At 53.5% G+C, this 23337-nt stretch overlaps 3 protein-coding genes and 1 long non-coding RNA gene across 5 annotated transcripts; 2 read left to right on the top strand and 2 right to left on the bottom strand.

Annotated features, from left to right (window-relative positions):
* Positions 1-1238: 1238 nt before the first annotated feature.
* Positions 1239-4944, top strand: BLOC1S1 (biogenesis of lysosomal organelles complex 1 subunit 1). The gene is made up of 4 exons (XM_053894832.1): positions 1239-1409; positions 2204-2276; positions 4353-4485; positions 4759-4944. The coding sequence occupies exons 1-4, from the start codon at positions 1349-1351 to the stop codon at positions 4867-4869; spliced, it is 378 nt and encodes a 125-aa protein (XP_053750807.1). The 5' UTR covers positions 1239-1348; the 3' UTR covers positions 4870-4944.
* Positions 4945-4948: 4 nt separating this feature from the next.
* Positions 4949-9775, top strand: RDH5 (retinol dehydrogenase 5). 2 transcript variants are annotated; one of them, XM_019454694.2, is made up of 5 exons: positions 4949-5761; positions 6344-6671; positions 6827-7085; positions 9003-9166; positions 9453-9775. In XM_019454694.2, the coding sequence occupies exons 2-5, from the start codon at positions 6362-6364 to the stop codon at positions 9674-9676; spliced, it is 957 nt and encodes a 318-aa protein (XP_019310239.1). In that variant the 5' UTR covers positions 4949-5761; positions 6344-6361; the 3' UTR covers positions 9677-9775. The 2 variants fall into 2 exon arrangements, with proteins under 2 accessions (XP_019310239.1, XP_019310238.1); XM_019454693.2 differs by having other exon boundaries at positions 6325-6671.
* An 846-nt stretch (positions 9776-10621) lies between these two features.
* Positions 10622-13821, bottom strand: CD63 (CD63 molecule). Its single transcript, XM_019454695.2, has 8 exons — positions 13709-13821; positions 13038-13114; positions 11978-12166; positions 11727-11801; positions 11532-11627; positions 11279-11419; positions 10956-11039; positions 10622-10781 (listed from the first exon to the last, which is right to left on the bottom strand). The coding sequence occupies exons 2-8, from the start codon at positions 13101-13103 to the stop codon at positions 10716-10718; spliced, it is 717 nt and encodes a 238-aa protein (XP_019310240.2). The 5' UTR covers positions 13104-13114; positions 13709-13821; the 3' UTR covers positions 10622-10715.
* Positions 13822-18657: 4836 nt separating this feature from the next.
* LOC109270593 (uncharacterized) lies at positions 18658-21119 on the bottom strand. The gene is made up of 3 exons (XR_002081597.2): positions 21028-21119; positions 19889-20063; positions 18658-19610 (listed from the first exon to the last, which is right to left on the bottom strand). It is a non-coding gene; the product is annotated as an uncharacterized LOC109270593 (long non-coding RNA).
* Positions 21120-23337: the final 2218 nt, after the last annotated feature.

Below are 23337 nucleotides of genomic sequence, written 5' to 3'. Positions count from 1 at the left end.
CTCTCTCTGCCCCTCCCCCACTAGCGCTGTGTCTCCCTCTGTCTCAAAAATAAATAAACGTTAAAAAAATTTTAAGTTTTTTTAATGTCTATTTTTGAGGCAGAGAGAGACAGAGCATGAGCGGGGGAGGGGCAGAGAGAGAGGAAAACACAGAATCGGAAGCAGACTCCAGGCTCTGAGCTGTCAGCGCGCAGAGCCCGACGCAGGGCTTAAACTCACAGACCGTGGGACCATGACCTGAGCTGAAGTCGGATGCTTAACCGACTGAGCCACCCAGAAGCCCCTAAAAAATCTTTTTCATAAAAAAGTAAAAAATATTTGTACTTGGGGTCCACTCCTTACAGATCTAAGTTAATTTACCTAGGGCCAAGGCATTTTTGCAAACTTCCCCAGGTGGACCTAATGTTTAGCCAGGGTTGAGAGCTGCTGATTTAATCCAATCCCCTTATTTTACTAGGGGGAAAATCAAAATCCAGAGTGCATAAGCAACTTGCCCAGAATCACCCAGCATGTTAGTGCGTGGTGCACCAAGAGAGATTATGGCAATAGCAAGAATATGTTGATAATGTTTACAGATTTTTCTTGTTGGAGTTAATCCCGGAAGCATTTCTCTTTAATTCAGAGAGGTGTTATATGATTTACCTTTTACTGTGACAGCAGCACTTTTTCTTCTGGTCAGACTGAAAGGGTTCGCATTCCCTGACCACAAAAGGACAGAGATGGGATTATACTTTCACCACACATGGTCAACCAAATTAGCAAAGCTCCCTAGGAGGCCGCTTGAAATGCCGAAAATGCTTCTTCTCCACAATGATCACCCAGAGCTGAAGAACCTTGGCAGAGTACTAAGAGAAAGGGCTGGAAACGAGAGGAATGCTTTCCCTCCCAGAGGGAGAGTGCTCAGAATCAACTGAGAACCGGCCAGAGCTGCCAGAAGGGAAAGGCGAGGAAAGGAAAAGAATTTCAATGAGTCCAGGGAGTCTCTGCTCCCCCAATACGGAACAAGGATGGATATCCTGGCAGTACCAACCCTCCCGGGAGCCTTGAGATCCAAAGATGTCCAAAACGAGCTCTATAATATGGGTACTGGAGAAAATTTCTTCCAACACTGACCAAAAAGGGAGCCCCCAATAAAGACAAAAGCTCGCTTACCCCCAACCCTCTACAAGTCCCTCTGTTCCCAGCCAAGATCTTCTATGTCCTCTACCCTAGGTCTCAAAAGGGGGCGGTCCAGGGCTCACGTGACACTGCGGTCACGTGACCCGGGCCCCTCGGGAGCCGAAGCACCAGTTCCAGTTCCCGCAGTCGGAGAGGGCCGGGCGCGCCCAGCCCCCAGCGCGCCGCGATCATGCTGTCTCGCCTGCTGAAAGAACACCAAGCCAAGCAGAACGAACGCAAGGAGCTGCAGGGTGAGCAGAACGTCCCTGTCCGCCGTTTTCTCTCCCGCCGCGGCCTAGCCTCAGCCGGAGCCTGGACCTCAAGTAACGGCCCAGATCCAGGGAAGGGCGCGGGCTAGTGGGCATGGGCGTCGGGGAGGGGGTGGGGGCGCTTTTTTGGAAATTCGGTTCCCTTGCCAACGGGCTCTGGCCCCTCGGCAACACTACGGCCTCCTCTGGGCCACGCCCCCCACGCTCTGTCTTCCCGTATCCTGGTCCCGCCCCTGCGCGTGGAACGCGGTGCCGATTGGCCCAGGGAGCCTCGCGTCCTGAAAGTGGCAAGGGACGCTCCTGAAGGTAGGGGGGTGCTAGGACCCGACTGAGCCGGGACTCTTAGAGGCCTGAAACCACCGAAATAGGGGTGGGGCCCTTGTTTCCTGAATCTGGCCAGGGAATCCGGGAGTTACCAATCCTCAAGCCAAGACTGTGGGAAAATAGTGCCCGAGGGTCTGGAGTCCTGGGCGCTGCCACTGGAAGTCGTTAGCGTTCCCGGGTGAGTCGCTTCCCCTCCCAGGGTACCAGTTAACTCACCTCTAAAATGAAAAGGCCTAGAAAAAAAGTTTTCTAATAAAAATTTTTTTTAAATAATGAAATAAAATGAAAAGGCTTCCTTTATGTTTTGCAAGGTCCTTTTCAGCTCTGGCGCTGTGAGATTAGCTGAGATGTTCCCGCAACTAGCGGAATAGTAATTAATGGGTGGTGAACCTTCAGCACCACGCTTCAAAAAACCAAGTCTCCACTCCAATCCCTTTTCCCCCCACCCCCAGAGAAGAGGAGGCGAGAGGCTATCACTGCAGCGACCTGCCTGACAGAAGCTTTGGTGGATCACCTCAATGTGGGGTATGAACCTCTTCCCATCAACCACCACCACCCCCCCGCCCCCCAAATTTAGGCACTGGCAACGTCTAGCCCTCAGATTGCTGTTGAGGGGATGAGATGTTCCATTTCATTCCCTCCATTCCTGTCACCCAGCTTAATTTTATAGAGAAAGGCTTGAGTCAGCTCTGACCCCTAACGTTGCACAAGGAGGAGCAGCAGCAGTGGTTGAAGAGGCAGCCAGATTTCCCCCTCCCCCTAATAACTTCCCTGGTGCTCACAACTTGATGCCATCTGCCCACTTCCCTTCACTCCTCCAAGTCCAGCTGTCACTTCAGCAGGAGGGAGAGCACCCTCCTTTACCACAACTTGCCACCCTCTCCTTCTCTACCTCCCACCCTCTGGCAGGCCTGGGGAGCAGCTGGCAGGAAAGAGGTGGCACAGCCAGTGAGGGTGAGGGCAGAACCTATGCCAGGAGCTGTAGCAGAGCCAGGCTGTCTCTTCCCTTCCTTCCCGGTCTCCAGAGACCACCCCCTGTGCCAGCCCTATATGAGAATGCCAGTAATAACCAAAAACTTGGGAAGGAGCAAAGAATATTGTCTCTTGACCCTGAGTGACCCAGAAGAGTGCTGCGACGATGATGTGATAGGCTATCTGTCGGAAGAAAAGGGGCAGTATGATGTCTTCCATGGCAGGGCAAGTAGAATAGCTTGGCTGTGAATCCAGAGACTGAGTCACCCAAATGAGCCATGCAGGGACTGTCATCTTCATTACTCATCTCTGGGGAAGATTAAGGGACAAGAAGGCAGTGGTTGGAGCCTCTGATCTCTCCCCTCCAGACCTCTCCCTTCACTCAGTGTGAAAATAGGAGGTCAATAGGAAAAACTGGCATTTTAGGAACTCCCAGGGGAATCTCTTGAAGCATTGGGAGCCCGCTATTACTGTTTCAGCTCCTACACTACCCCCTACTATGGCCAAGCTGTCTCCCAAAGAAAAAGGACAGGGTCTGCCCCCTTTCCTTCCTCCCACATTGGCGCCTCTCGGGCTCTGCTGTGAGACTGGCCCAGGCTTCTCCCTATGCTCTTCCTTTGCTAGGGGCCACCCCTCTTTCAGCTTAAAGGACAGCTAAGCCAAAGCCAGATTAGAAAGGGTTTTGTGTTCTGCCCACGGGTCCTCTCATTCCCTGGAAAGGAAAACAAAGGCTCAGTCTATCTCAGCCCCTGTCAGGTGTCCTTCCCACTCTTTCCACCCACCCCAACCCGTTGCCCCCTCCAGCCCCCACAGATTCCAGTGGGGGGTGGATACCGGATGCGGAGTCTCCCAGCTGACCTAGAGCTTTGGGATGGTGAGTGAAAAGACTCCCTAGCCAGTAAGAGAGAACAGTTATTGTGAGATTGGGGGAAGGGGGAACAGGGCAGAGAGTTGGAGGTACCAACCTCATGGTATTAATGGTAAGTACAGCCAACCTTGGTTGAGGAGAAAAGAAAAACTGCCTAGAGCAGAAAGAAGGAAGGGAGAGAGAGAGATTATGTGTGTGTGTTCGTTCATCTGTGTGGGCGAAAAGAGAAGGGTTGGGAGAGAGACTTGAGAGCCAAGAGGCAGCCCCTGGGATATCTTCTCTTGACCCTGAGTTCCTGGGGAGGGGAGCCGCTCTCCCATCGCATCCCAGAGTCAGGGAGGGGCCCAATTTCCCTTCCCAACTTCTTGCACAGACCCTTGGGCTTCCAATCACTGCCAGATGTGTCCCTGCTGCTGGATTTTCCCAGCTTCTCTGCACCCCCTTTACCCTCTCAGCTTCTTCCTCAGGGAATCCTCCCTTCTCTCACCCAGCTTCAGGAATTCCTTTGGGGGGGTAGGAGATGGTAAGTTTCTAGTCAGCTCCCAGCTAGGCTTTCCTGGGAATCCTGGGAGTGGGAGGAAGAGGCTGGTTCGTTTGCATGTACAGTAGTCATTTGCATCACATCCAAGAATGGCCAAAATCATGAGGTTTTCCCCAGCCTGACTCCTGGCTGACCTCCGGCTCTTGCAGTGGAATATTAGTCCTAGAGACCACTCCCCACCAGCCGGGTGAGTTGATCTCGTCTCTCTTCCAACCTCTAGTGTGGCCCAGGCCTACATGAACCAGAGAAAGCTGGATCATGAGGTGAAGACCCTACAGGTCCAGGCTGCCCAGTTTGCCAAGCAAACAGGCCAGTGGATCGGGATGGTGGAGAACTTCAATCAAGCACTCAAGGTGGGCCACACTCCCTACATCACTGGCCCCATCCTGGGCCCCCGTTAAATGCCTCCAGTCGGGTCACCTTAGGCCTCAGGTTAAAAAAGAAGTGGGGCTGGTCCCAGAAATGCCATGTATGGCCCCAGTGTCAGAAAAGCTAGAGAGATGAAAATAGCTGGTGGGTCCAAGCAAAGCCCTTTCTAGGGGATGGACGGAAAGTGCCCGTCTGTCTCCTTAGAGCTACATTCTACCCACCCTGATTCCCCACCTCCCACCTCCTCCCCTTCCCAGGAAATCGGGGATGTGGAAAACTGGGCTCGGAGCATCGAGCTGGACATGCGAACTATTGCCACCGCACTGGAATACGTGTACAAAGGGCAGCTGCAGTCTGCCCCCTCCTAGCCCCTCTTCCCTTTCCTCTGCCCCGCCCCTCCTATCTCCCCTGGGGCGGGGGGGCGGGGGGTGGGGGCAGAAGACAAGAATAAAACACAAGCCTCCATTTCTCTGTGGTATGTTTCAAAGAGCTACCAGCCCAGCATGGTGGGTAGGAGTGGAAGATTCAAAGACTGTCTCCCTAAGCTACAGGTACCCTTTGGCTAGAGGGTGGAACTAGCTTCCTCTTACTATCTCACCCCTCTTTTCCTCTTTGGGCCTGGTGCAGGTGTATGTTGGGTACCTAGAGGGTAGAAGTTTCCCGCACCTCCCCAGAGAAGGTCTGGGTGCCCTGCCCCAAGCTTCCTAACACAGGACTTCAGTTTCTTGCAGAGGAGAAATAGGACAGGGAGCAGGCCTGGTGCTGGCTCTGGCTCTCTGCCTCTCCACGTGCTCGTGGCCTCTCCCAGCCTGGTGCTAAGCGGTGTCATGAGTCCGGACCAGGTTGGAGATTAATTCTTGGTCATGGGGGCACTTCAGGGCTTGGAAGAAGGAGGAGTGTCAGGTCCAAGGTCACCAACAGAGAGGGGTAGGTGCCATCCTTGACATAGCCCTCTTCCTGGGAGCCCACGACACAGGTGGTCAGGTACCCCCAGCTGGTAAAGCCAGCCAAGAAGGGGGCTGGGGCACACCTGGCCTGTGCCAAGCCTTGGCTTCAATTGCCAGGCTCCAGCTTCCCTGGCTCCTCCTCCCAGCCCCTCCCCTCACCCACATCCACTTAATACCCTGACACCCAGTCCGCCCACTGCAGACATTGGCATTAGCTGTAGCTAGTGTGGAAACCTGGGAAGACTGGGAGCAAAGCCTCTCGAACAAAGGAAAAGGATTTGGGGCACCTACCTGCTAGCTTTCCCCAGAGGAGGTAAGCAGGGCACTGGGAGCTGGGTGCTATGAGAGGAGTATCCAGGTGTTGCATGTATTGATAAGTCAAAGCTTTTCATGTGTTTCCTCACACATTATCCCCTCTGACCCTCCACAATTCCCAGGTGGACCACGGTGGGTGTTGGCCCCACTGGTAAAATAGAAAACAGGTGAGATACTCAGCATCCCACAGTAAGTTTAGGGCCACCAGGACTAAAATGTGGGGCTCTTTGCCCCATGTGTTTCAAAAAATAAGGCCCAGTTTACATTTAGACAATTTAGATGTCCCTGGCTTGGCGGGAGAGGTGACTGCGAACCAGATCCCTCTGCTCCCGTGCAGCAGGCCTGCACACAGGACCCCGCTAATCTGATTTTAGTTAAGTTAGCAACAAATATAGGGTCTGCCTCAATCTTTGCTTTGCTTAGATGAGCCCTAGTTTGCTAATTACCCGCCCAGCAGGTAATTTCTCAATATGCTCAGACCAGACTTCCAGTGAGGGAGGGGAGGATATTAGGGGCAAGGGTTTAAGAGCCAGAGTAAACTAGACAAGTTTTCCTGCCCAGTCTCGGCTGCCACCTGCAGGTCACTTGGGCTCTGGCCATGTGGCTGCCTCTGCTGCTGGGAGTCTTGATCTGGGCAGCGCTGTGGTTGTTCAGGGACCGACAGAGCCTGCCCGCCAGCGATGCTTTCATCTTCATCACCGGCTGTGACTCAGGCTTCGGGCGGCTTCTGGCACTGAGACTGGACCAGAGAGGCTTCCGAGTCCTGGCCAGCTGCCTGACCCCCTCAGGGGCAGAGGACCTACAGCGCGTGGCCTCCTCTCGCCTCCACACCACCCTGCTTGATGTCACTGAGCCCCAGAGTGTCCAGCGGGCAGCCAAGTGGGTGGAAACACATGTTGGTGAAGCAGGTGAGTAGCAGTGGGGCCACAGGGCTCGTGGTGCAGGGTGCTCAGTCACAGGGGCGGCGGGAAGCAAGAAAAACTGCGTGGGGAAGGAGGAGTGATCAGGAGAGAGTGTTGGAACGCCTTACCTACCCGACGGGATCTGTTTCATCTCTCCACAGGGCTTTTTGGTCTGGTGAATAATGCTGGTGTGGCTGGTATCATTGGGCCCACGCCGTGGCTCACACGAGATGATTTCCATCGGGTGCTGAGCGTGAATACGCTGGGTCCCATCGGGGTCACCCTTGCCCTGCTCCCCCTGCTCCAGCAGGCCAGGGGCCGGGTGGTCAACATCACCAGTGTTCTGGGTCGCCTGGCAGCCAATGGTGGGGGCTACTGTGTCTCCAAGTTTGGCCTGGAGGCCTTCTCTGACAGCCTGAGGTAAGGGGTGCAGAGCCCTGGGCTGCCCGGCAGAGATGACTAAAACACTGCAGAGTGCGATACTGAAGAGGAGACAGCTGAGGGCTTAGCTTTGTGGCTTCAGACGCCAGCCGTCTCTCATGGGTGCTTTGTGACCTTGATAGGTTACTTCTCTTTTCCCCCAGTTTATTCCCTACCTGTTAAATCAGAATGAGAAGACCTGCCTCATGGGTGTTGTGAGTAGAATGAGGTACATGTAAGGCCCCAACAGAGACTGGCATGTAGAAAATGCCCCAAGAAGCCTGCTGTCATTATTAGTATTATTATTAATAACTGTTACTTGTGATGAGCTAGTACCTTTGTGGAACATTTTCTCATTTCTTCCAGCAACCTTATATGGGATTAGGTATTAATATCCTCAGGGTAATATAACTTACCCAAGTTATTACCCAAGACCACACAACTAGTTAGTAGAAATGCGGGGACTTGCCCCCAAGTCTGCTTGCCTGGTCATTACATTCTCCCATCCCTCATCTTTAAGCAATAATGTCCAAAGTCCCTTGAGAGCATAAAAGAGACTTGACAAGTACCACATGAGACCAGAGCCTGAATTCTGAGCAGTACAAGTACCCCCCAGCCAGCCTATCTTCTGTAGGAAGCCTGCCTTCGTCACCTTCACTCAGCAATGAATTTAAATTATATACCTTTGGCGGGGGGGGGTTGTTTTTTGGTTTTTTTGAAAGAGAGCGCGCATGTGCGTGCACAAGTGGAAAAGGGGCAAAGAGAGAGGGAGAATCTTAAGCAGACTCCATGCCCAGCACAGAGCTTTCGATGCAGGCAGGGCTCAATCTCCTGACTGAGATCATGACCTGAGCCGAAATGAAGAATCTACCACATAAGCGACTGAGCCACGCAGGCGTTCCCTATCCTTGGGTCTTTTCATTTTCCACTCAGCATCATGGAACACAGACTTTATACTTGGATTTCTGCATCCATGTCAAGGGAGTTGGATGTATCCCTGCAGTCTCCACAGCAAACACCAATCTACTCCCTTCATGTCCAGCACTCAGGATTCCATGCTGTGTTCTGGGACCTAGGGAAAGGGGTTCTTCTAGCTCAGGAGTTGGTAAACTGGTTCTTAAGCCAAATCTGGTCAGTAGCCTACAAGCTAATAATGGTATTTACATTTTTAAATGGTTACACTGTAAGTGATTATAGAAGTACCTACCTGAGGGCACCTGGGTGGCTGTCAGTTAAGCTTCTGACTTCAGCTGAGGTCATGATCTCCAGGTTCGTGAGTTTGAGCCCTGTATCAGGCTCTGTGCTATCGAAGTAGAGCCTGCTTCGTATCCTCTGTTTCCCTCTTCTCTGCCCCTCCCCCACTCACTCTCTCTCTCTCTCTCTCTCTCTCTCTCTCACTCACTCAAAAATAAACACCTTTTAAAGTACCAGGGCACCTGGATGGCTCAGTTAAGGATCCAACTTCAGCTCAGGTCATGATCTCACAGCTTGTGGGTTTGCACCCCACGTCAGACTCTGTGCTGACAGCTCAGAATCAGGAGCCTGCTTCAGATTCTGTCTCCATCTCTCTCTGCCCCTCCCTCCCCCCTCAAATACAGACATTTAAAAAAATGTAAAAATAAAAAAAGTACCTACATGATATCATTAATTTTTATGTCTGCGATGCCAAAAGTATTTACTGCCTGGCTCTTTAAGAAGTTTACTGACCCCCCACTCTAGATCATAGAATATAAAGGAAACCTCAAAAATACCTGTTCCACTTGTCCCCATCCCAGGACAGCAGGGATCTCCTTTACCATCAGGACCTCTGTCCCTGGCCTGTGATAACTTCCCCATTTTAGCCCCCATACCCATGTGTCAGAAGATCCCTTTCCTATAGAGCAAGAACCCAAAAACCTCCGGTCTACTCCCATCCAGGCGGGATGTGGCTCCTTTTGGTGTCCGAGTCTCCATTGTGGAGCCTGGCTTCTTCCAAACCCCTGTGACAAACCTGGAGAGTTTGGAGAACACGCTGCAGGAGTGCTGGGCACGGCTACCTCCTGACACACAGGCCCACTACGGGGAGGCCTTCCTCACCAAGTGTGAGTATCTGGCCCCACACAGGGTCGTACGAAGGGAAATGAAAGTGCCAGAAGGGCCCATCCTACACCAGCCTGCTGGGAGGAGGTGGGCAGAGAGGAGGTGAGGGAGAATGAGATGCCAAAGAACATCCAGGCCATGTGGAACCTGCCCACTCGCCAAACTGGGGAGGGGACTAAGGATCCATCTCACCTCTGCCGGGGACCAGTTCCAGGACCCAGAAGACAGGGCCTGAGATAGGCTGGGGTGGGACAGGGACACTGATTACAACCACCTCCTGGACTGCAGACTTTAAAATGCAGCGGCGCATCATGAGCCTGATCTGTGACCCAGACCTGACCAAGGTGAGCAGGTGCCTGGAGCATGCCCTGACTGCTCGTCACCCCAGAACCCGCTACAGCCCAGGCTGGGATGCCAAGCTGCTCTGGCTGCCGGCCTCCTACTTGCCAGCCAGCCTGGTGGATGCTTTGCTCACCTGGGTCTTTCCCAAGCCTGCCCAGGCAGTCTGCTGAATCCAGCCTTCCAGCAAAAGATTGTTTCAGTCCCCACCCGGGTACTGCCTGGTACTGGTACAAAATAAGTACTGAATAAATGTGTATTGTTAAAAAAAAGCACTGGAAGTGGGCAGAAATGGAGTTGCCCAGTGGGGGACTGACCCCATTTAAGTGCTAGCCCCTAGGCTGATTTAATGCCCAGGGTCTCTGGCCTGTTTAATGACTGCAAAACAACTAGCAACTAGCGGGAAGGGGGACAGAGGCTAAGGGAACTGGCTTGTGACTAGGTGCTCTTTGAAGCACATGGAAGAATGGCCACCAGATGGCACTATTGGGCATGTATTTTCTACAAGGAGTCAAGTTGCAGCTCAGTGTTGGGAGTGCAAATGGCCTTCACCTGCTTTTCTTGGGAGGGACAGAAGGTGGTGAGGAGGGGTCAGGGCCAGGATGGGTGGTTTCCATTGGGGAAAAAAGGCAATACCCACTTCAGTTGTCTTCTATTATCTAAGTCCAGAAAGATGGATACTGGCCACAAAGGTGTCATAGCAACTTATCACCAGCCTGAAAGGAGCCAGGTCCCCTTTGTTGGGGAGGGAGTTGCTGGGCCCTCAGAGGTGGGCAGAAGGCCAGGGAAAAGATGTCCATGGTAAATCTGGGCTGGCCTCTCCCAGACAGAACCTTTGTGGGGAACCCCCTGACTTTTGAAGGAGATGGCTTCATGAACATTGCAGCACATGGCTAGGAGACAGGGAGGACAATGGGCCACAACCTCCAGATCCCCCTTCCACTGCTAGCCCCACTAACGCCTTCAGCAAAACCTGCCTTTCCAAAACATCCCTCCCCACCCACCCCCCCCAAAATTAGCCTTTCTTGCCCAAGGTGCAAATACAAGGTCCCACAGGACAGGAACACGGTGGAGGAGAGGGAAAGGATAAAGTATCATTCTTCAAGACAAACTGAGACTTTTTTTCAGTCTGAAAAAATAATCAGTTTAATTGAAAAACCTGGAGTGTGCTACCCCACTCCCTTAGATGAGGGGGCTGAAGCGACCAGACCCCTACATCACCTCATAGCCACTTCGGATGCTCTTCACGAGGCAGCAGGCAAAGATAATTCCCAGTACCTAAAAGCAAAGATAGAGGGGTGGAGAAGAGTCAGAAAGGCAAAGTACCCCAGACCCACCCAAGAGACCCCAAACACAACCAGGGCCCTCATCTCCAAGCCAGTACCTCCTCAGCACCTCTTCCCACTGCCCCTACTGCTCAGATGCCCCAGAAGTCCAAAAGATGCCTCTCACCTCCACAAAGGCAATGCCCAAGGCTGCTGCAGCCACCACCAGCACATTGCTCCTCAGCCAGCCCCCAATCTTCTGCACACAGCCCTGAAGGGTAGTAGCCACACAAGGCAAGAACACAATCAGAAATTTCCCACCCACCTCCTGGGTCCTTTGATCTCTCCCGCACGCTCTGTATCTTTCACCCTGCCACTAGCATTCCCAGATACCGACACCCCCCCCATCCCAAAACCCCAACCCTCTCCACCTCCATCCCTGGTCCCTCTCAACTCTTGAAACATTTCCCAGGTTTCCCAAGTCCCCTGTTCTCTCAACTTCTCCCTTACCTCTTCGTGGATCTCCTTCACCTTGAAAGAAATCCCACAGCCCTGGGTGACATTGATGCAGCAGGAGTCCGGGACTCGGTCCTTGGGCATGAGAGGGATGCTCTCCCAGTCTGTGTAGTTAGCTGCCCCACAGCATTTAAACTGCACGAGAGGAGAAATACCAGGCAGAAGGTTATTGCGTGAACATCCACCTTCAATATGAAGATGAGAATCTTCTTCCCCCACTATCCCTGCTCCCAGAAACCTCACTCACATCTTCCTGCATCCTGTCCACAATCGAAACCGTGTGGTTGTTTTTTGGATAATTCTGCATCTGCTGCCGGAAGTCCTTATTAAATTCTGACATCACCTGGGAATTGGAAGGAGCATTGTTGAGGTCAAACTAAGGCAAACGGGTCCCAGAGCAGCCAGACCTCTGAGGCAGGGCCCTCCCCTTTTCCCTGCTTACCTTGTCTCTAAACACATAGCCAGCAATGGCTACAGCCACCTCCACCAGCATGATAAGAGACAGGAAGATGGCAAACTGCAGGCACAATGGGCAAGGGTCAGGTTTGGAGTCTTGGTGAGAGTGGCCTGCTGTGGCCCAGCCAGCCTCTAGCTCCTTCATAAAGGTTTTCCTCACCCACCTCCTAAGCCCTCACAGTAGAAGTGCCCTCCCAGCAGTCCCAGACACCCATGCTGGCCCCACACTGTGCTCACCGTGACCATAAGACAGTAGTTCTCCTTGCAGGCCCCACAGCAGCCTACGAAGGCCACCAGGAAGAGGAAGGCACCCACTGCGATGATGACCACGGGCAACAGGGAGCCAGGCGTGGCCCCCTGGACAATGGTCTGCCTCAGGACCAGCTGGGCCCCTACACCCACGGCGATCAATCCCACTGCACAGGCCTGCGAGGAGGGCAGGTCAGGGTTAGGCCAGACCCACGACCTGGCAGACCTCCGTGACAGAGGGCAGCAGCTGCACCCAGGACACAGACTTAGCCCCATCCCAGAGAGACAGATTCTCACACCTGGGAGAATATGGTGTGGGATGACCCATATTTGCCCCACAGTTTGATCAAAGGCCAAAAGAGGAGTTCCCAGAAAGCCTTGACCCCAGGGCACATATTTCTAACCTAGAGTGGTGCTTCCTGTGGGCCTCTAGGGCTCCCAGAATTGCCATCTCACTATCTTCCAATGGCCACCCCCTCCTCCTCAGCTGTGACTCAGGTTCCTCAGGCCCACAAGGCCAAGGAGGAGAAGGGAGAAGGAAAAGAGGTAAGAGTGGTGAGCTCCTCCCTGGACATAGAGCAGTCTCTCAAGCCAGGACCCCAGGGCAGGAGCAAATTGTGGCCGGCTGAGCCCTTCCCCACCCCGAAGCGGTGAGAGGGATGAGGGAATGGAAAGGAATGGGGGGTAGGGGAGAAGGGTGGGGAGGAGGGGGAAGCCCCAAGGCGATAGCATCAGGCCGGCCGTTGGCTGGTTGCCCCATTACCCGGTATCACAAGTGGTTGGTTGGGTCACCAGACAGGAAGGGCCAGAAGGGGCGAGGGGGAGGGTGCTGCACACCCACGCAGTCCATTCTTGGTCCAAACTAGCCTCAGAGGTCCCTGAAAGCTGGAGGGGGTGGGGTGGCCCTGCTGTCTTCGGCCCGTTTCCCGGGCTCTCCCGCATCTGGTCTCCAGCTGCCTTCATTCGTGGCCCCCCAGCCCTCACCACTCCGGATCCCGGTCTCCCCACACCCTGCCAGCGCGCCCCGATCATCCCCCATCCCACTCACGCAGAAGGCCAGCAGAAGAATGTAGAGCAAGAACTTGACACATTTCATTCCTCCTTCTACCGCCATGGCTGCCGGGCCTGGGGCAGAGGGGAGGGCAGGGGGATCAGAACAGGCCGAGGAGGGGGACCTCGGTTGCAAAGCTCCCCGCCGGCCCTCGAGGCCTTCCCTGCTCGGCCCCCTTTCCCGGCCCCTCCCACCCGGAAACCCGCGGTCGGATCCACGTCTCCCAGCCCCCTCTTCTTCCAGGCTGGAGAGGGGTGGGGGCGACCGCCGCGAAGCCCGGACCTGCCCCGCAGCCTCCCGGGCCCCGGGGCAAGATCCCAGGGCGCCGACAGAGGCCGGAGCCCGACGCCCACCCTCGGCCCGCCAGCCCCCCGGCGCCCAACACCCCCTCCCCACCCCGCCAGTCCCTAAAACAATGGTCCTCGGCCAAGCGCGACCCCCAGCCGCCTTCCCCTGCGCCCTGACCACCCCCAAAACAGAAGCGCGACCAGCTCGCCACCGCACCCCGCCCGGGCCTCTGGAACTTTTCAAAGTTGCAAAGTTTGTAGGGCCAGGGCGCGCCCGGGAGCACGGCGGATCTCCGGGGACCCGGGCCGAGCCCCGGAGGAGGGAGCTGCCAGCGACCACCCACCCGAAGCCGAGGCCGGCCGTGGGCCCCGAGGCCTCACCTGGGCTCCCCGAGGCTGTGCGCTCCTCTCCCGCCGCGGCTCAGGGGCTCTCTAGCGGCGCCCCCGGCTGCGGCCCCGCCCGCCGCGCGGCCCCGCCCCGGCCTCCAGCCACAGCCCCCTCCCCCGCCACCTCCCCCGCCCAGTGGCCGCCTGCCTCCCTCATGTGACGCGGTAACAGCTGCGGCCTGAGTCACCCGGCCGCGAGGGGAGGGCCGAGCCCCCCGCCCGGCCAAGGCCACGTGGCCCCTACCCAGAAGACGGCGCCCACCCCCGAGAGGGGAGGCCACCGAGGGCAGGACCTCAGGGTGCCTGGGGCCCTTCTGGCGTCCCCGTCCCCATACCACCTCGACTGGGAGAGCGGGACCGAGCGGCGCCAGATTCTCTCTGGTTCAGGGAAGCGGAGGAAGCGTGTGCGAGCCAAGCAGGCGTGAGCGGCCCGGAGTTACTCTCTGAGCGCCCGGACCGAGCGACCGAGCTGAGGCAAGGTGACGGAATGGTCTTCAAGAGGCCGCTTCATCCTGCACCCGGAGCCCACCTTCCTCTGGCTCCATCTCTATTGAAGCCCCCATCCCCATCCCCGAGTCGGCAGAGGGCGCTGCTAGATCCCTGGGATCGGGTGGGGTCAGAATAAACACTTCCAGAAAGTCCCTGGCCTCACATCCTGGGAGTCCCCCAACATTCTAGAGTGGGTATTCTGGTCCCCCTTCTGTTAGTCCCTTTCTCCATATTCTGGGGCTCCGGAGTAGTGGGCTGAGCACGGGAAGAAGTCAGTCAATCGTGACGCCCCAGAGTCTGGTTCCTCCCTCTGGGGGTGGGTTGACAAGGTCTGTGCTCCCACCACCCCCACTCCCTGATGAGCTTCTTATCAGGTGGAGGCCTGGGGGAGGACACTAAAGCAGGCATGGCATCTATCTTATGGATCTCCCATCCCATACCAGCAGGCAGCACTTCACATCCCAGGGGGCAAAGCCAGATGAGGGCTGGAAGGGGAGGTGGAGGCCTCAAGCTGCCTCCCTCCATTGTGTGCCACAGTGGACCCCAGAAGGAGCTGTGTGAACCGCCAAGGACAGAACCAGCCATTACTCCAGGCTCCCCCAAGCCTGGGCCCCACGCCCGAGGTTCTTATGGTCCTGACTTAAGAACCACTTCCTGAGTCTTAGTATGTGTACACAAAGAAGGAAAGAAACTGTTAACAGCCAAAGGAAAGAGATCTGGGCTGGGCTGGGAACCAGTTAACAGAATCACAACCTCCCAGCAAGGCACACCAAGCCCATTCTGAACCTTGCTCCCTAGTTACCACAGTAGGCAGGCAGTGGAAGAGGAGAGAAGATGCTGGAAAAAGTATTCATCTGTTTATTGTGCTGCCACTAGATGCCAGGCATGTGCTATGCACAGGAGATGGAGAGGGTGGACAAGGGAAGGAAGACAGTGGCACTAACCTGGATCAACAGACAGAGCCAAGTCCACACTGTAAGCACAGACAGAAACCCCTGGTGGTAGGTGGACAAGCTCAGAGGGAGGGGCAGGTGGTATCTCTGCCCCAGAGGAGAAAGAGAAGGAAGAGATTTCAGATTTCTTATCACAAAGGTGGGTGGTACTCTCTGAGATGACCTTAGAGAATAAAGAAACAAGCTCTCAGTTCCAGGGACCAGGAAAGAGCCAAGTATAAAAAAGGAATATTTTTAAAAGCCCAGGGCAGGCTGGGGTTGGCTAGCTCAAAGGGTTCAGGAAGGATGTGGTGAAAAATGGACAGGACGGTGGTCTGAAGTTAAGATTGAGAAACTTTAGATGGATAACAACCAAGTATAACGCTTGGTCTTTGATTAAATCTTTGTCTGAACAAATGAACTGTGAAAGACATTTTGAGAACAACTGGGGGAGTTTGAATATGGACTGAGAATTAGACATGAAAAAAATAATTTTGTTAGTTATGATGATGGTATGATTATATAAGAAAATTATTTTTTAAAGATGCATGCTAAAATATTTAAGAGTGATGTGATAGCTGTATTTGCTTTGGAATACTTCACTAAACAGATGCAGCAAAAAGCAGAGAGTCTAGGTGATAGGACCATTGAGGGCCTAGAAGGCTATATTGGGTTTTTTTCTTTCTTTTAAGTAAACCTTATGCCCAATGTGGGGCTCAGACTCATAACCCCAAGATCAAGAGTCACATCCTCTACGGACTGAGCCACCCAGGCACGCCAATGTTCTAAAGGCAGTGGGGAATGTTCTAAAGGCAGTGGGGAGTTTTTGAGAGGTTGAACATCTTGGGGCTGGTCCTACATTGAAATAAGGAGGAATGAATGGCAGGTAGCCCAGAAGATCTTTGAGACATCACTGCCACCATCCAAGGGAGAGTTAATGAAGGCTGGAACCACAGGGTGCCTGTGTGGCTCAGTCGGCTAAGCATCCGACTCTTGATCTCAGCTCAGATCTTGATCTCAGGGTTGTGAGTTCAAATCCCACACTGGGCTCCGTGGTGGGGGTGAAGCCTACTTAAAAAAAAAAAAAGAAAAAGGAGCCTGGAACCCTGGAAAAGAGGGAAGTCTGAGTGGCATTTCAGAGGGCAAATAAAGGACTGGGTGACTGCCTACCTGTGGAAGGGGAGAGTAAGTGGGAAAAGTCCAAAACAACTCAGAGCTTCCAGACCTGGGCACCAGGGGAGGAGGTGGTGGTCACCCAAGACAGGAGGCACCCACAAGGGGCATCCAGGTGGAGATATCCACCAGAAATTGGAGATGTGAAACTCAGAAGAGAGGAGTAGTCAGACTAGAGATAAAAAGTGATATTTAAATTCATAGATGGATGAGGACCAGAGCAAGAGAAGAAAACAAAGACAGAGCCTCAGGGAACCCTTATGTTTCAGGCACATGTGGGAGGGGTCAGTATCCAGTAAAGGAACCAAAAGGAAAAGAAAGCTGTGGAGCAGGACCCCCACACTCTACCAGGCTCGGTACTGGCATTATACACATGAGCTCATTTGACCCTCAGAACAACCCTTTGAGATCTGTATGATTTGTCCTGTTTTAGAGATAGGAAACTGAGATTCTATGATAGGGAATGACATGCCCAGAGTCCAAACCAATAATCACCAGTGTTAGAATCTGAACCCAGATCTCTCAGGGTTCCAAGGCCTGTGTTCTTCCACTTTTCTTTTGGGAGTTGGGAGAAAACAGAACTTCACAGCAAGAGGAGGGACAGCGGCCAGAAGCATCAAATAGTATAGAAAGGTCAACTTGGGTGAGAAACAAGAGAAAACCGTTAGATGGGGTGGTCTTCTCCAGAGCAGTGTCAGGGCAGGATCTGGAGCACCTGCTGGGCCTGAGAAGGGAGGAGAGGGAGGTGGAGACGTCCAGGTGGGCAGGGGCAGAGCTGAGGTGAATGTCAGGAGAGGAATTCCAGATTAGGGCCAGAGAGACCCCTGGAAAACAGCCAGTGTGGTGCTGGTAGCGGGAGGACAAGAAAAACCCACACCGAGTCAAGTTCATGGAGACAGATAGTAGAAAGTTTGTTGCCAGGGGCTGGAAGGAGGGAGGAATGGGGAGTTAGGGGTCAATGTGTTTCAGTTTGGGAAGATGAAAAAGTTCTGGAGATAGATGGCCATGATGGTTGCATACCACGGTGAATGTACTTAGAACTGTACTCTTTTTTTTTTTTTTAAGTTTATTTATTTATTTTGAGAGAGGGAGGGGCAGAGAGAGGGAGACGGAATCCCAGCACAGAGCCCGACTCAGAGCTTAAACCCACGAACCATGAGATCATGACCTGAGCAGAGATCATCAGTTGCTTAACCAACTGAACCACTCAGGTGCTCCTGACCTGTTCTCTTAAAAATGGTTCAACTGGTAGATTTTATGTCATCTGTATTTTAACACACACGCACACGCACATGCACACACATACACACAAATGGCCTACCCCCTAGTCTGGAAAGTTGGCATATAGCCCTGTGCCCCTCTGAGTGGGGAAGCAGCTGACTGGGACCTGGCCCCTCACATCATGTCCTTCAGAGCTCCCAGCACCTACTCCAAAGGTCTGGCATCCAGATATGTCATCCAGATATGCAACTGTGGGTGCCCTGGTAGGAGAGGCCCCATGACCTGGGAGCTGCCACCTGCAGAGGCCAGTGGGGGTGGGGAGCATGAGAAAGGAGTGAGGAGACTGGGAAGGACTGGAGGAAAGAAAGAGTGAGGAGACTGGGAAGGACTGGAGGAGAGAGAAGGGAAGAGAAGAGTTGAGGACAGCTGGGAGATACAGGAGAGAATAGGGGAAGGGGAGGCATGGAAGGACGGCTGGGGGGTGGGGGGGTGGGTAGTGGTGGTGAGGGAAACAATACAGAGGGGAAAAGAGATGCCAGGGAAACGGTGGGGAGGAGGAAGAGGAGGAGAGGGGAGGGAGACAGAGGAACCAAAGGGTGCAGCATCAGGGCCATCCCTTTGCTAAAGAGGATAGAAAGGGTGGTGGCTAGAACTTAAGGTCAGGAGGTTGTGTCTGAATTAGGGAACTGAGATCTAAATCCAAAGGCCCCAGCTTTGGTTATAAGGGAGGTGTGGGTGCTCGATGGCAGCTCCCAGACTACAGGGTTAGATCAAAACAAGGGCAAGGTCAGAGATGCCCTGGTTGGTGGAGTCACCATGGTGGCCCTCTCTGACTCCCCCAGATGCCTGGCAAGACAAGGTCACAGCACCCTAGTACCCAGGAGAACACCATCACTGCCAAAGTCACCTTACATCCTTTCTTCAAGGAAAGCGAGGCTCAGGGGTAGCCTGCAGATCCCGCAGGTACCAGACACACAGACTCTGGGTGCACCCCGCCCACCTCCAGCAGGTGCTCTAAGTTCAGAGGCACTCGTGCCACACAGGCTCTGCATGGCACGAATGGGGGGACTTTGGCCAAACGTTCACACTTCCTGAGCCTCAGCTTCCTCCCCACTTAAGTAAGAGGAAAACTACTCCCTTCCACACTTTACAGGGCAGTTGTGAGGATTGCAGAAGACATTAAGGGGATCGATTTTGTTACCTTAAGCCTTTATCCTACCCTGTTTTGGGGTAACATGAGAATGAAAATGATTTTGCTTTGAGAAATATCTGGACTCCACGCCACTTGACGTGGCCAAGGAAAGTGTTGGAAGGGACAATTCAGCCTCCTTGCATCCCTCCTTCCCACCTTGGTCTCAGCCCAGAGCCCCGTTTCAAGCCCCAGGGCCTTCCCCAGAACCCCCTCCACTGCCCAGGCTCCATCCGCAGCGCTCTGCCCCAGTTCTTGCCTGTTCCTTTCCCTGCTCCTTGGGCCGGACTTCTGGCCCCTCCTTCTCCCCAACCTTGCCTGGCTCCTGTCCCAGCCTCCTCACCGTTGCCAGTGGGGTCAATCTAGATGCTCAGCTGGTGAGTGAGCAGGGCAGGTGCCCCAGGCTGTTCATGCACAGCCTGGGCCAGGAGGTCAGCTGCTGTGTGGTTCTGGTCCAGGGCCAGCTCAGGAGGGCAGTGGTCTCCCACCTGACAATCACAGACCCACACAACTAACCAGTCCCCTGGGATGCAGCAGACATGAACATGGGAGCAACGAGAAGAGGCAATGCTGGGACAGGGTAGTTACTTCAGCTTTCTGTTCCTTGGGGCATTCCTTCATCCATCCATCTATCCATCCAGTTACTGAAAGCCTAAACCAGCCAGGCACAGGGACTACACAGAGATGAGTGAGACACAGTTCTAGTTACAGCCTGTAGGCACAGACAACAAATAGTGTGGGTAGGGGTGTGCCAAAGAGAAGCTCTGGGTGCTGGGAGCCACCTACCACAGGCTGAGGGGAGCAGAGAGTACTGAAGGCCTCGGGGAGCATTCACTCAACCTGCTCACACAGTAGACTCCTTCCCATGGATGCGGCCTTGCAGTCCAGGGCACTAGAAGTGAGGAGAGCATGCAGGGTTGAATGGGTGGGGGTCGCTGGCACCACCAGGCAGAGCCCAGAGCAGTCTGTCCTGCCCTCACATCTCTAATCTCTGGTTCCCATTCCCAGACCCCACCCAGACCTTCTGGCCATCCGCACACCCTCGCCATTGCTACACACAGACACGCGCGCACACACGCACACACCTCATTTGGCAACAACCTTGACCTTCACTGCCCCGTGCTTTCTCCTAGACATTGGATTCCCTCTGAACATTCCAGCTCTCCTCACCTGGCAGCCCACCTCCCGGGTCAGCACAGCCACCAGCGTTCTGAAGTCCCTGGAGAAGGAGAACCGGCTTTATGCTCAGACCCCTCCTTTCCTTGGATCAGCAGGTGCCTTGTGCTGGCCAAACTGGGCACGGGGGCGGCCTTGGCCGTGGCCCCCAGCAGGACCCATGTCAGGCCTGGGCCTGGAGAGGGAGCAATTGTTGAGAAAGATGGGAAAAGATGGAGAAGCCTGGGGAGACTGAGTGAAGGTGGGACAGAGGGTGCACCTGTGAGTCTGGAGGGCTGGGCCTGCCCTAAGAGGAGCTGAAGGGGGCAGGGTAGGGTATCTTTAGGAAGGCCAGTGGGCAAAGGAAGATGTGACTTCCAAATGACTCTCAGAGTTCCCCAGCTGTACTCCACCTCCACCTGCTCCCCACAAAATACAAACTCTCTGGATCCCTCCTCCCGACCTCCAACTTCTCTTCAAGGCCTGGGGTTAAAGAGGTTAACAGGCCTGCTAGGAGATCCAGCAGGGTAATTATAGGGTTTAGAATGTGGTGTGGAAGAGGATGGTAATTACACAGTGAGGTCCTCTCTGGGGGCTTCAGGCTTTGTGGGCAGAGACCTGGGAGGAGTCCATTCCACTAACATTCCAGCCCAGAATAGTCTCCCCAAACCACATTCCCAGAGGCTCACCCTGGGAGGGCAGGAGAAGGGGGAAGCAAGCCTAGTAGGGAAGCCCCTCAGCCCCTTCCCCTCAGCAGCTTCTCAATGACCCAGTCCCTCCCCTCCTTGGAAAGACCTGCGGTGCCAGGGAATGAGCCACTGATCCTAAAAATAGGGACTTTAGGAGGAAAAAGTGACAAGAGATGGCTTTAGGGATCCTGGGTTGCTGCCCACTGACCCAGCTGTGAGGGATAAGGCAGTTTAAGTATGCGGGGTAGTCTGCGGGGAAGGGGTGCACGATGGCAGGAGTCCTCCCTCTTTATAGAGCTTCCCCAGTTCTGGTGTCTCCTGCTCCGAGAGTGGCCCAGGTGTCTCTGGCTTGAACCCTGGTGACCGGCTCCCAAGACCTCCAGTTCCTCTTCCTGAGCATGGAACAGACCCTCCACCCGAGGCTACACGGGCGCCTCTTTCCTCCAGTAGCTCCGGAAACCTTACCCCTCCCCCTGGGACACCTCCTGCTTCTCTCCGGGCAGCTCGCAGCCTTCAAACCTCAATGCCTTCCCTTAGGCCCCGACCCACATTTGCCGTGAACCAGTCAGGACCTTGAAGGAGGCGGGCCTTGAAGGTTGCCTGGGTAACGCCTGAGAGGGGCACCCCTGGCAGGAAGACAGTTGCTAGGGAGACCAGGACAGTGGGCGGGGCCCCAAACCCTGGTTAGCCTGTTTGGGGATGAGAAAAGATCTAAATGTCCAGATCCTCTCTCCCAGTTCCTTTTCTGTGAAGCCTCCAGGGCCCCCTCCTGGGGACTGGGTCTAGGGCAGCTGGAAGTCTGAAGCTTCTGAAAGAGACCTCCCAGGGGTTAGTTCCTGCAGCTCAGGGGAACCCAACAGTAATCAAGCCTGAGAGAACTAAGGAACGAGGCAAGATGCGGGAAGGTCTGGAGAAAGAAACAAGGCTTAATGCATTATGATATAGAACTCTTGGGTTAGAAATCTAAAGTGAAAATATGCAAAGTATGCAAAGCAAAACAGCAGTTCTAGTCCCACCTCCAAGGAGCTAAAATTCCAGATTCTACCACCAGATGGCAGTCTTGCCCATTCATTGGATTAAGCCCAGTCCTGGAACTGGTGGGGAAGCCAGGAGGTGAAAATCTTTTCTGTCTCACAAGTTGTTCCTGACTCCTGCTCTCTCTCTGGCATTTGGCAGACACTCATAACTCCTCATGGCCATAAATACCCAGTTTTCTCTCCCCCCAACCCGGCTCTGACCAGATCCAGTTAGCGGGGTCCATTCATTCTTCTTTCAAAGGAGCTAAGGAACACTTCCGTGGAAAAATTTCCTGTTGCCTTGGATCCCAGTCACAGTGTAAGGGTGATAAATTGGGGTAATAGGAATGACTAACTAACTCATTTAGAATTGTGTGTCAGGGGGAAAAAAGAATTCTGTGTCAGGGAGTTAATCCTCATAACCTTATGAAATAGGTACAATATTGTTATCCCCATCTTACGGATAAGCATAAAGAGCCAAGTTTACACAGCCAGGTAAGCAGGAGGGCGGGACCTTGAACCCAGGCAGCCTGGTTCTAGTCTAGAAGCTATGTAAGAATAACCTCCATACCACACAGAATGGTGCAGAGGTAGCTAAGAAAAGCATCTACTCTAGGCTTTGGAGTCAGGACTGGACTTTTGGAAGACATGTCTAAAATCTCTACACTGCAACCTGAAGACAGAATAAATTTGGCCAAGAGACTGGGGAGTGGGGGCAGGGGAAGTAGAAAGGGTAGTTGTTCCAAGAAGAGGAAACAATTTATGCAAAGATTCAGAGATGATCAAGAGAAAAAAGGTGAAGTCTAGCTCCAGGTTTCTGGCCTGATGATTCTTATTCAATAAAATGAAAATGTGCCTCAGCAATGGCACACTGGGGGCACATTTTCAGGGGAGAGAAGGAGTTATCTATTTATCATATTTAACTCATGATATTTGAGGTATCTTGGGACATCCAGATAGAAATATCAAGAAGGCATCTGTCTTGGAGTTTTGGCTGCTACTGTTTACCTAGTGTCATGTCCACTCTAGATGATTCCTGAGGAAAGGGGCTGAGTCATTTATCTTTGCATCTCTCGTAGACTTACCATTAGAAACATGCTTAGTGAGGAAGAGAAGGCTAGGCAGCTTCCTCCGAGGAAGGAGAAGGAGGTGATATCACCTCTGCTCTCAAGGAGTTTCACTGAGGAAATTACATCAGAGAAACATTTTGGAGAACAGGCTAGGCCAGGATATGTGGTAAAGGCAATCATTGCTCTAGGAGATCAGAAAGGAAAGAGTCACAAAGAAGAAGGAGCCCATCAAGGCCATTATTGATTGATTGATTGATTGATTACTATGTAATCCTCGCAGCTTGTTGCAGAGAGATGGTGTGATCAACATTTTATAGATGAAGAAACTTGATGAAATGTTGAGATGCCCGTGTCTTGGTCCAAAGCAAGAGAGAGAACAAACTGTCTAATTTACTCCATTCTGTTGCAGTCTTAGTTCCTGTTCTCCATGGAAATGGTTCATCTCTTCAAAGCTCCCCAGCTTGGTTTTCCGGACCCCTACCCAACCTTCCTGCCTCACACCTGGACCTCCAGTTTCTTCCCTCATTTCACTCCAGCTCCCAACCCAACTTTGTCCTTATGCCTAGTGTTCCATTTCAAGACATTCTCTTGGGCTCTAATCCACAGAGGAAAGCGGTGTCTCTTTTTTCTGCCTGAGAAGCCCAATAATGATCATCTCGTTACTCAATAAAATACTGTGTGTACCAGGA

This window comes from Panthera pardus, unplaced genomic scaffold (assembly GCF_024362965.1).
Source record: "Panthera pardus isolate Hobbes unplaced genomic scaffold, ASM2436296v1 HiC_scaffold_6, whole genome shotgun sequence".
In the NCBI taxonomy this organism is placed as follows: Eukaryota; Metazoa; Chordata; class Mammalia; order Carnivora; family Felidae; genus Panthera; species Panthera pardus.
This window is presented reverse-complemented; position numbering and strand designations above follow the sequence as displayed.